This window comes from Procambarus clarkii, chromosome 4 (genome assembly GCF_040958095.1).
Source record: "Procambarus clarkii isolate CNS0578487 chromosome 4, FALCON_Pclarkii_2.0, whole genome shotgun sequence".
Lineage (NCBI taxonomy): Eukaryota > Metazoa > Arthropoda > Malacostraca > Decapoda > Cambaridae > Procambarus > Procambarus clarkii.
Window position 1 is genome coordinate 46,242,482 of NC_091153.1, and position 13,307 is coordinate 46,255,788.

At 42.4% G+C, this 13,307-nt stretch overlaps 2 protein-coding genes across 2 annotated transcripts in view; both read left to right on the forward strand.

The window, feature by feature from the left end:
• Positions 1-10,248, forward strand: part of LOC138371465 (uncharacterized) — a 19,128-nt gene extending 8,880 nt beyond the window's left edge. The window contains exon 2 of the mRNA XM_069336383.1: positions 9,814-10,248. Within this exon, the coding sequence (XP_069192484.1) occupies positions 9,814-10,248 (435 nt within the window). The remainder of the gene's footprint in view (positions 1-9,813) is intronic.
• Positions 10,249-10,378: 130 nt separating this feature from the next.
• On the forward strand, positions 10,379-11,194 carry LOC138371473 (uncharacterized protein YhgE-like). The gene has a single exon (XM_069336386.1). The coding sequence runs from the start codon at positions 10,379-10,381 to the stop codon at positions 11,192-11,194; it is 816 nt and encodes a 271-aa protein (XP_069192487.1).
• The last annotated feature ends 2,113 nt before the right edge of the window (positions 11,195-13,307 follow it).

Genomic DNA, 13,307 nt, shown 5'->3' on the forward strand with positions numbered 1-13,307 from the left:
GCACAAGCTTCATACATGGAACTCTGACAGTGGATGGGAAAAAGATTGTAATCTTGATACTCTACAATCCCCCACCAAACAGTAGAAGGCCCAGGCAGGAGTACGAGGACAGCAACAAGACATGTATGGATGAACTGCAGAGGGCAGCAACTTTAGCGCATAGAATGAGAGCGAAGCTGCTGGTCATGGGGGACCTAAATCACGGAGAGATAGATTGGGAAACGAGGAATCCCCATGGCGGGGAAGAGACCTGGGGAGCGAAGCTGGTAGACGTTATTGACAGGAATTTCCTAACACAGCATGTGGAAGAAGATACTAGGGAAAGAGGAGGGGATACGCCCAGCCTATTAGATCTCATTATCACTCAGAATGTAGAAGACATCGAGCAGTTGGAACATGAAATACCACTAGGAGCTAGTGACCATTGTGTCCTAGTCTTTGACTACATGATGGAGTTTAAAATTGTGACCAAAGGACAAGAGGTCCGGGAAAGGAGACTTGATTACAGAAAAGGGGACTACAGAAGGATAAGGGACTACCTGGGAGAAGTGCAGTGGGAGGAAGAACTTACAGGAAAAACAGTGCAAGGTATGATGAACCAAGTCATATTGAAATGCAAGGAGGCTGAAGATAGGTTTATTCCAACAATAAAGGAAAAAAGCAGGAGGGAATATAATAACCCATGGTTTAATAGACAGTGTCAGGAAGCAAAGGTGAGAAGCAGGAGGGAGTGGAGGAAATACAGAAGACAAAGGACAGAGGACAACAGGATTAGATGTAACAGAGCTAGGAATGATTACATTAACATAAGACGAGTGTCGGAAAGAAATTATGAGAATGGTATTGCAGTCAAAGCGAAAAAGCAACCAAAATTACTACATAGCCATATAAGAAGGAAGATGTCGGTAAATGACCAAGTGACAAGACTGAGGAAAACAGAAGGGGCATATACAGAAAGCGACAAGGAAATCTGCGAGGTACTGAATGCAAAATTCCATGGAGTGTTCACAACCGAGCCTGAGCAGCTCCCATTGTTAGAAGAGATTACCCAAGATGAAAGACTATCGGATATAGAGGTGACAGCAGAGGATGTAATGAAACAGCTGACAACACTGGATGCAAATAAAGCTGTTGGACCAGACAAAGTATCACCGTGGATACTTAAAGAGGCAGCGCAGGCTCTCAGCGTGCCTCTGGCAATGATCTTTAATGAGTCACTTATGTCGGGAGAATTGCCCAGTTGCTGGAAGGAGGCAAATGTCGTACCGATTTTCAAAAAAGGTGATAGGGAGGAGGCACTTAACTACAGACCCGTATCACTGACAAGCATCCCCTGCAAAATACTTGAAAGAATAATTAGGCTAAGACTTGTTGAGCACCTGGAGAGCATTGGGTTTGTAAACAAGCACCAACATGGGTTCTGGACAGGGAAATCATGCCTAACAAACCTTTTAGAATTCTATGATAAAGTAACAAGGATAAGGCAGGACAGAGAAGGCTGGGCAGACTGCATATTTCTTGACTGCCAAAAGGCCTTTGATACGGTACCGCACATGAGACTGCTATACAAACTTGAGAGGCAGGCAGGAGTAAGCGGAAAGGCCCTAGTATGGGTGAAGAACTACCTAACAGGAAGGAGCCAGAGGGTAATGGTAAGGGGCGAAAAGTCGGACTGGCGAACAGTAACAAGTGGAGTACCTCAAGGATCGGTGCTGGGACCAATCCTCTTTCTAATTTACGTAAATGATATGTTTACAGGAGTGGAATCATACATGTCAATGTTTGCAGATGACGCAAAATTAATGAGAAGAGTTGTGACAGACGAGGATTGTAGGATCCTCCAAGAGGACTTAAACAGGCTGCAGAGATGGTCAGGGAAATGGCTACTGGAGTTTAACACCAGTAAATGTAAAGTTATGGAAATGGGATCAGGTGACAGGAGACCAAAGGGACAGTACACAATGAAGGGGAACAGCCTACCTGTAACGATTCGAGAAAGAGACCTGGGAGTGGATGTGACACCTAATCTAACTCCTGAGGCACATATAAATAGGATAACGACAGCAGCGTACTCTACACTGGCGAAAATTAGAACTTCATTCAGAAACCTAAATGAGGAAGCTTTTAGGGCACTTTACACTGCCTACGTGAGACCCGTCTTAGAGTATGCCGCGCCATCATGGAGCCCCCACCTGAAGAAACACATAAAGAAACTGGAGAAGGTTCAGAGGTTTGCGACGAGGCTTGTCCCAGAGTTACGAGGGATGGGATATGAAGAGCGGCTGAAGGAACTGAACCTAACGACACTAGAGAAAAGAAGGGAGAGAGGAGATATGATAGGGACATATAAAATACTCAGGGGAATTGACAAAGTGGAAATAGATGAAATGTTCACACGTAATAATAACAGAACGAGGGGACATGGGTGGAAACTGGAAACTCAGATGAGTCACAGAGATGTTAGGAAGTTTTCTTTTAGCGTGAGAGTAGTAGAAAAATGGAATGCACTTGAGGAACAGGTTGTGGAAGCAAATACTATTCATACTTTTAAAACTAGGTATGATAGGGAAATGGGACAGGAGTCATTGCTGTAAACAACCGACAGCTAGAAAGGCGGGATCCAAGAGTCAATGCTCGATCCTGCAAGCACATATAGGTGAGTACATATAGGTGAGTACACACACACATACACACACACACACGCACACACGCACACACACACACACACACACACACACACACACACACACACACACATACACACACACACACACACACACACACACACACACACACACACACACACACACACACACACACACACACACAGGAGGTAATGAAACAGTTGACAACTCTAGATGCAACTAAAGCAGTTGGACCAGACAAAGTATCACCGTGGATACTAAAAGAAGCAGCACAGGCCCTCAGCGTGCCTCTGGCAATGATCTTTAATGAGTCACTTATGTCAGGAGAATTACCCAGTTGCTGGAAAAAGGCAAATGTCGTGCCGATCTTCAAGAAAGGTGATAGGGAGGAGGCACTTAACTATAGACCTGTATCACTGACAAGCATCCCCTCTAAAATACTGGAAAGAATAATTAGGCTACGACTGGTTGCACACCTGGAGAACATTAGGTTTGTGAACAAACATCAACATGGGTTCTGGACAGGGAAATCGTGCCTAACAAACCTTCTGGAATTCTATGATTAAATAACGAGGATAAGACAGGACAGAGATGGTTGGGCAGACAGCATATTTCTGGACTGCCAAAAAGCCTTTGATACAGTACCGCACATGAGACTGCTGTTCAAGCTCGAGAGACAGGCGGGGGTTGGGGGAAAGGTCCTAGCATGGATAAGGAACTACCTAACAAGAAGGAGCCAAAGAGTTACGGTAAGGGGCGAGAAGTCAGACTGGCGAACAGTAACAAGTGGAGTACCACAAGGATCGGTGCTGGGACCAATTCTATTTCTTGTATATGTTAACGACATGTTTACAAGCGTAGAGTCCTACATGTCGATGTTTGCGGATGACGCAAAGTTGATGAGAAGAGTTGTGACAGATGAGGATTGCAGGTTGCAGAGATGGTCAGAGAAATGGCTACTGGAATTCAACACGAGCAAATGTAAAGTTATGGAAATGGGACTAGGAGATAGGAGACCAAAGGGACAGTACACAATGAAGGGGAACAGCCTACCTGTAACGATGCGTGAAAGAGACCTGGGGGTGGACGTAACACCTAATCTATCTCCTGAGGCACATATAAATAGGATAACGACAGCAGCGTACTCTACACTGGCAAAAGTTAGAACATCATTCAGAAACCTAAGTAAGGAGGCATTTAGGGCGCTTTACACTGCCTACTTAGTCTTAGTCTTAGAGGCCAGTCTTAGAGTATGCCGCCTCATCATGGAGTCCCCATCTGAAGAAGCATATATTGAAACTGGAAAAGGTTCAGAGGTTTGCAACGAGATTCGTCCCAGAGCTACGAGGGATGGGGTATGAGGAGCGCCTGAGGGAACTGTGCCTTACGACACTAGAAAGAAGAAGGGAGAGGGGGGACATGATAGGAACGTATAAGATACTCAGAGGGATTGACAGAGTGGACATAGACGAAATGTTCACACGGAATAGTAACAGAACGAGGGAACATGGATGGAAGCTTGAAACTCAGATGAGTCACAGAGATGTTAGGAAGTTTTCTTTTAGCGTGAGAGTAGTGGGAAAATGGAATGCACTTCAGGAACAGGTTGTGGAAGCAAATACTTTTTATAATTTTAAAACCAGGTATGATAGGGAAATGGGACAGGAGTCATTGCTGTAAACAACCGATGCTCGAAAGGCGGGATCCAAGAGTCAATGCTCGATCCTGCAGACACAACTAGGTGAGTACAACTAGGTAAGTACACACACACACACACACACACACACACACACACACACACACACACACACACACACACACACACACACACACACACACACACACACACAATCAGACTTAGACTGGTATAGGGTAACAGTCATAGTCCCTGAAGGATCAGTAATTAAGACCACATTCTTTCTCGCGTCTGTTTTTAATCTGAGGCTGGTGGGTTTGTCTGGGGTTTAAGCTACTAGAGGATAAAGGTATTGGAATATATCTGGGAAAATGAGGCAATAAGAGTGTGTGTGTGTGTGTGTGTGTGTGTGTGTGTGTGTGTGTGTGTGTGTGTGTGTGTGTGTGTGTGTGTGTGTGTGTGTGTGTGTGTCAGTGAAAGAAAACTTGGAAGATGAATGATACCAGTTTGAGTATGAAGATGAGGGTTAGACACCCATTACCACAACACGTTTAAGGTGCTCTACACAGATACTGACAGCACTAGAAACTGATGTGGAAATCACAAAACTATTTTGCTGAATATATAAGCCATATAAATTACTTCACACTGAAGACAGATCAGACAAGATAGGGAGCAGCAATATGTTAAGTAGAACGTAGTGTTAAAGACCATAATAAATATGACCAACACAAAAGATATTTGCATAAAATTAAATTAAGTTATTGATAGTCTAATACGAAGAATTATATATATGGCACCAAATTTTGTTACACTGAAAGGCATATACTGTAAGAAACCATTATCTTTGGGTGAGGTGGTGAAGAACAAGTGGGTGAATGGTATAACATAAGGGGTAGTAATGGGGAATTAAATGTAACAAGGGGTAGTTTATGTTCCTGAGGCAGGGTCATTGGGGCCTGTCTCTGTGTTGGCTTGAAATGTCTTGAAATGGGTAGAATGTAATTATGTGTTAACTGGTTGATGAGTGCTGGTCTTGACTTATTAATGTGTAGCGCCTCGCTGATGTCGAGTCTTCCGTTGTCGTTATACCTGTCGATTATTTCAGTGTTGCTTGTTAAGATGTCTCTGGTGATGGTCTGGTCGTGTGAGGAGATTATATGCTCCTTGATGGAGCCCTGTTGTTTGTGAAGTGTTAATCGCCTAGAGAGACGTTGTTGTCTTGCCTATATACTGAAATCTTTGGGACTGACAGTCGCCAGGTTGGCATGTGAAGGCATAGACGACGTTAGTCTCTCTCTTAAGGAGATTTGTTTGGTGTCTGGGGAGTTCTTCATAAGCAAGTTGGGGGTCATTTTGCTTTTGTTGTAAATTGTTAATTGCATCTTCTGATTGGTGTCCGTAGAAGAACCTGTGAAGGAGCAACCAACACAACACCTGTACCTCTTATTGGACTGTTTTACAGAAATTTCGTTGTCACGGCTCATACAACGGAGGAAAGATTTCTGAAAGGTAATATTGATAAGAACGTTATCCCCACAGACACCAATCAGAAGGTATATATATTTATATATATATATATATATATATATATATATATATATATATATATATATATATATATATATATATATATATATATATATATATATATAATCTTTGGACAACACCCACCAGTGGGACTCGAACCCAGAAAGCACAACTACCTTCCAGTAGCTGGCATAACTAGTATGCTTTAACCCACTACGCCATCAGACCTTACAAAAGAAGTAGATAGTTCCCTCACTCATCTGGTGCCTTCGGGAGGTAGAGATGTTTGAGATATATATATCTCGAACTATCTACTTCTTTTGTAAGGTCTGATGGCGTAGTGGGTTAAAGCATACTAGTTATGCCAGCTACTGGAAGGTAGTTGTGCTTTCTGGGTTCGAGTCCCACTGGTGGGTGTTGTCCAAAGATTGTTTATCTTCACTTGTGGTTTATGCAAGTATAGGCATATATATATATATATATATATATATATATATATATATATATATATATATATAAAGCCCATACTTGCTTAAACCACAAGTGAAGTGTTACCAAAGATTGTGTATATATATATATATATATATATATATATATATATATATATATATATATATATATATATATATATATATATATATATATATATATGTCGTACCTAGTAGCCAGAACGCACTTCTCAGCCTACTATGCAAGGCCCAATTTGCCTAATAAGCCAAGTTTTCATGAATTAATGATTTTTCGACCACCTAACCTACCTAACCTAACCTAACCTAACTTTTTCAGCTACCTAACCTAACCTAACCTTTAAAGATAGGTTAGGTTAGGTTAGGTAGGGTTGGTTAGGTTCGGTCATATATCTACGTTAATTTTAACTCCAATAATTTTTCTTTACCTCATACGTAATGAAATGGGTAGCTTTATCATTTCATAAGAAAAAAATTAGAGAAAATATATTAATTCAGGAAAACTTGGCTTATTAGGCAAATCGGGCCTTGCATAGTAGGCTGAGAAGTGCGTTCTGGCTACTAGGTACGACATATATATATATATATATATATATATATATATATATATATATATATATATATATATATATATATATATATATATATACAATATATATATATATATATATATATATATATATATATATATATATATATATATATATATATATATATATATATATATATATATATGTCGTACCTAGTAGCCAGAACTCACTTTTTGGCCTACTATGCAAGGCCCGATTTGCCTAATAAGCCAAGTTTTCATGAATTAATTGTTTTTCGACTACCTAACCTAACCTAACCTAACTTTTTCGGCTACCTAACCAAACCTAACCTATAAAGATAGGTTAGGTTAGGTTAGGTAGGGTTGGTTAGGTTCGGTCATATATCTACGTTAATTTTAACCCCAATAAAAAAAATTGACCTCATACATAATGAAATGGGTAGCTTTATCATTTCATAAGAAAAAAATTGGAGAAAATATATTAATTCAGGAAAACTTGGCTTATTAGGCAAATCGGGCCTTGCATTGTAGGCCAAAAAGTGAGTTCTGGCTACTAGGTACGACATATATATATATATATATATATATATATATATATATATATATATATATATATATATATATATATATATATTGCTGTTGTATATATTGCTGAGCCCCTGTTGCTTATGCATCGTTAAACGCCTAGAAAGAGATGTTGTTGTCTTGCCTATATACTGGGTTTTTTAGAGCTTACAGTCCCCAAGAGGGCATTTGAAGGCATAGACGACGTTAGTCTCTTTTAAAGCGTTCTGTTTTGTGTCTGGAGAGTTTCTCATGAGTAGGCTGGCCGTTTTTCTGGTTTTATAGTAAATCGTCAGTTGTATCCTCTGATTTTTGTCTGTAGGGATAACGTTTCTATTAACAATATCTTTCAGGACCCTTTCCTCCGTTTTATGAGCTGTGGAAAAGAAGTTCCTGTAAAATAGTCTAATAGGGGGTATAGGTGTTGTGTTAGTTGTCTCTTCAGAGGTTGCATGGCGTTTCACTTTCCTTCTTATGATGTCTTCGATGTCTTCTCCAATGGTTTCGTCGAAGACATCATAAGAAGGAAAGTGAAACGCCATGCAACCTCTGAAGAGACAACTACAGTCCTCTTGGGGACTGTAAGCTCCAAAAAAACCAGTATATAGGCAAGACAACAACATCTCTTTCTAGGCGTTTAACGATGCATAAGCAACAGGGCTCCATTAAGGAACATATAATCTCTTCCCACAACCAAACCATCGCCAGAGAAATCCTAGTAAACAACACAGAAATCATCGATAGATACAGCGATAGCAGGCGGCTTGACGTTTGCGAGGCACTACACATCAAGAAGTCAACACCAGCAATCAATAGCCAATTAATGCACAACTATATTCTACCCACCTCAAGACTCCGCTCCAATATAGAAGCATCAAGAAATATGGACCAATAGGCTTTCTACAAACACTTCTATTCAATACCCATTGTTTCGTATTCTGTCTTGTGTTGATGAAATTAATACCCTATTAATGCCACCTCTTGTTCTGTCTTGTGTTGATGAAATTAATACCCTATTAATGCCACCTCACCCCATCCACCTCACTCAAATGTAGATATAAAATCGGAGATGCGTAAGTTCTATCCAGTTGTGTATTTGTAAACTAAAGTCTTTGAAAATGTAATAAGTTTTACGAAACGCGCTCGTGTCGCGTCAGACTAGAAATAAAAATGAATTTTGGAGAATTGATTTTTGATTTACCTCCAACAGTGAAAAGAAATGTACGAAAGATTGAGAAAATTCGTGTTAGAATTATTAATCTTACTTTTTCGGTCATATTTAATAATATATGTCTACAGGAAAGACTGCTACCAAAATATACTAATATATATATATATATATATATATATATATATATATATATATATATATATATATATATATATATATATATACACATTCATGCCCTCCACCGCCAGCAGAAGGTCCAAGGAAGAACACAATAATGTTTGTGTCTCTAATTTGGGCCTCTCTGTGTGTTAATGTGTCTAATTTGGGCCTCTCTGTGTGTTAGTGTGTCTAATTTGGGCCTCTCTGTGTGTTAGTGTGTCTAATTTGGGCCTCTCTGTGTGTTAGTGTGTCTAATTTGGGCCTCTCTGTGTGTTAGTGTGTCTAATTTGGGCCTCTCTGTATGTTAGTGTCTCTAATTTGGGCCTCTCTGTATGTTAGTGTGTCTAATTTGGGCCTCTCTGTGTGTTAGTGTGTCTAATTTGGGCCTCTCTGTATGTTAGTGTGTCTAATTTGGGCCTCTCTGTGTGTTAGTATGTCTAATTTGGGCCTCTCTGTGTGTTAATGTGTCTAATTTGGGCCTCTCTGTGTGTTAGTGTCTCTAATTTGGGCCTCTCTGTATGTTAATGTCTCTAATTTGGGCCTCTCTGTGTTATTCCTTCTCGTCTTGCATTTACTTCTCGCGTTTAGCTTTCCATTAGCTTGCTTTAACCTTCTTTAGCTTTCTTGCTTTAACTTTCTTTAGCTTTCTTGCTTTACTTTCCTGCATTTCCCTCATCTCTACTCACCTCACCCTTGCCTTAACCCAACATGACGAACCAAAAGTCGACACCATGATTTTTCTAACATATATTGACCAGACCACACACTAGAAGGTGAAGGGACGACGACGTTTCGGTCCGTCCTGGACCATTCTCAAATCCATTGTGGATAACGTCAATAACATATACTTCTAATATATACGTTGGTGTTGTCGTCGAGAGTAAACGTCATTGCGACGTATCCTCCGCCCCTGAGCAAGGGACAGCAGCTAAGGAGACGTTTATTCAACACGAGAAGTCAACGAGAAGAATAACGAATGGTTCAAGGAGAGTAACGAATGGTTCCAAGAGAGTAACGAATGGTTCCAAGAGAGTAACGAATGGTTCAAGGAGAGTAACGAATAGTTCCAAGAGAGTAACGAATGGTTCCAGGAGAGTAACGCATGGTTCCAAGAGAGTAACGAATGGTTCCAAGAGAGTAACGAATGGTTCAAGGAGAGTAACGAATGGTTCAAGGAGAGTAACGAATGGTTCAAGGAGAGTAACGAATGGTTCAAGGAGAGTAACGAATGGTTCAAGGAGAGTAACGCATGGTTCCAAGAGAGTAACGAATGGTTCCAAGAGAGTAACGAATGGTTCAAGGAGAGTAACGAATGGTTCAAGGAGAGTAACGAATGGTTCAAGGAGAGTAACGAATGGTTCAAGGAGAGTAACGAATGGTTCAAGGAGAGTAACGAATGGTTCCAGGAGAGTAACGCATGGTTCCAAGAGAGTAACGAATGGTTCAAGGAGAGTAACGAATGGTTCAAGGAGAGTAACGAATGGTTCAAGGAGAGTAACGAATGGTTCAAGGAGAGTAACGAATGATTCCAGGAGAGTAACGAATGGTTCAAGGAGAGTAACGAATGGTTCAAGGAGAGTAACGAATGGTTCAAGGAGAGTAACGAATGGTTCAAGGAAAGTAACGAATGATTCAAGGAGAGTAACGAATGGTTCCATGAGAGTAACGAATGGTTCCAGGAGAGTAACGAATGGTTCCAGGAGAGTAACGAATGGTTCAAGGAGAGTAACGAATGGTTCAAGGAGAGTAACGAATGGTTCAAGGAGAGTAACGAATGGTTCAAGGAGAGTAACGAATGGTTCAAGGAGAGTAACGAATGGTTCAAGGAGAGTAACGAATGGTTCAAGGAGAGTAACGAATGGTTCAAGGAGAGTAACGAATGGTTCAAGGAGAGTAACGAATGATTCCAGGAGAGTAACGAATGGTTCAAGGAGAGTAACGAATGGTTCAAGGAGAGTAACGAATGGTTCAAGGAGAGTAACGAATGGTTCAAGGAAAGTAACGAATGGTTCAAGGAGAGTAACGAATGGTTCCATGAGAGTAACGAATGGTTCCAGGAGAGTAACGAATGGTTCAAGGAGAGTAACGAATGGTTCCATGAGAGTAACGAATGGTTCAAGGAGAGTAACGCATGGTTCCAAGAGAGTAACGAATGGTTCCAAGAGAGTAACGAATGGTTCAAGGAGAGTAACGAATGGTTCAAGGAGAGTAACGAATGGTTCCAGGAGAGTAACGAATGATTCAAGGAGAGTAACGAATGGTTCCATGAGAGTAACGAATGGTTCCAGGAGAGTAACGAATGGTTCAAGGAGAGTAACGAATGGTTCAAGGAGAGTAACGAATGGTTCAAGGAGAGTAACGAATGGTTCAAGGAGAGTAACGAATGGTTCAAGGAGAGTAACGAATGGTTCAAGGAGAGTAACGAATGGTTCAAGGAGAGTGGAGGCAGGCAAGAAGGCCCAGAAGACGTAGACTAAACCTCCAGAGATCAGGCAACAGAGATCAACAGAGATCAGGCAACAGAGATCAACAAGGGAGCAATATACTGTTTACACCAGACACACGAAAGGAAATTTTAACAGGATATTGCCACCAACGGGAACTTGTTGTCATCAACGGTTCCAGCAATATATGAACAGTAAACAACAGTAAACAACGTTGATTTTGACCTGAGAAAAGATGAAAATGTCCTCCAGGAAATCGAAAAAGTGTATGTAGAACGTAAGAAGAAATTCGAATGCAAATCACTTAACGAAACGAGAAAGTTGATTGAAAATGAAAGATTACGAAAAGGACATGAACAGAACTGTGATTAACTGAAGAGGTTGTTCAGAGTCTCCTAATGGAACACTGAGAGGGTTGTACAATCCCCTGATGGAACACTGAGGGGGTTGTACAGTCCCTAATGGAACACTGAGGGGGTTGAACAGTCCCTAATGCAACACTGAGGGGGTTGTACAGTCCCTGATGGAACACTGAGGGGGTTGTACAGTCCCTGATGGAACACTGAGGGGGTTGTACAGTCCCTGATGGAACACTGAGGGGGTTGTACAGTCCCTGATGGAACACTGAGGGGGTTGTACAGTCCCCTGATGGAACACTGAGGGGTTGTACAGTCCCCTGATGGAACACTGAGGGGATTGTACAGTCCCCTGATGGAACACTGAGGGGGTTGTACAGTCCCTAATAGAACACTGAGGGGGTTGTACAGTCCCCTGATGGAACACTGAGGGGTTGTACAGTCCCCTGATGGAACACTGAGGGGATTGTACAGTCCCCTGATGGAACACTGAGGGGGTTGTACAGTCCCTAATAGAACACTGAGGGGGTTGTACAGTCCCCTGATGGAACACTGAGGGGGTTGTACAGTCCCTGATGGAACACTGAGGAGGTTGTACAGTCCCTAATGGAACAGTGAGGGGGTTGTACAGTCCCCTGATGGAACACTGAGGGGGTTGTACAGTCCCCTAATGGAACACTGAGGGGGTTGTACAGTCCCTAATAGAACACTGAGGGGGTTGTACAGTCCCCTGATGGAACACTGAGGGGGTTGTACAGTCCCTGATGGAACACTGAGGGGGTTGTACAGTCCCTGATGGAACACTGAGGGGGTTGTACAGTCCCTGATGGAACACTGAGGGGGTTGTACAGTCCCCTGATGGAACACTGAGGGGGTTGTACAGTCCCTAATGGAACACTGAGGGGGTTGTACAGTCCCCTGATGGAACACTGAGGGGGTTGTACAGTCCCTGATGGAACACTGAGGGGGTTGTACAGTCCCTGATGGAACACTGAGGGGGTTGTACAGTCCCTGATGGAACACTGAGGGGGTTGTACAGTCCCTGATGGAACACTGAGGGAGTTGTACAGTCCCTGATGGAACACGGAGGGGGTTGTACAGTCCCCTGAGGGAACACTGAGGGGGTTGTACAGTCCCTAATGGAACACTGAGGGGGTTGAACAGTCCCTAATGGAACACTGAGGGGGTTGTACAATCCCCTGATGGAACACTGAGGGGGTTGTACAGTCCCCTGATGGAACACTGAGGGGGTTGTACAGTCCCTAATGGAACACTGAGGGTGTTGTACAGTCCCCTGATGGAACACTGAGGGGGTTGTACAGTCCCTAATGGAACACTGAGGGGGTTGTACAGTCCCCTGATGGAACACTGAGGGGGTTGTACAGTCCCCTGATGGAACACTGAGGGGGTTGTACAGTCCCTGATGGAACACTGAGGGGGTTGTACAGTCCCCTGATGGAACACTGAGGGGGTTGTACAGTCCCCTGATGGAACACTGAGGGGGTTGTACAGTCCCCTGATGGAACACTGAGGGGGTTGTACAGTCCCCTGATGGAACACTGAGGGGGTTGTACAGTCCCTGATGGAACACTGAGGGGGTTGTACAGTCCCTGATGGAACACTGAGGGGGTTGTACAGTCCCTGATGGAACACTGAGGGGGTTGTACAGTCCCTGATGGAACACTGAGGGGGTTGTACAGTCCCCTGATGGAACACTGAGGGGGTTGTACAGTCCCCTGATGGAACACTGAGGGGGTTGTACAGTCCCCTGATGGAACACTGAGG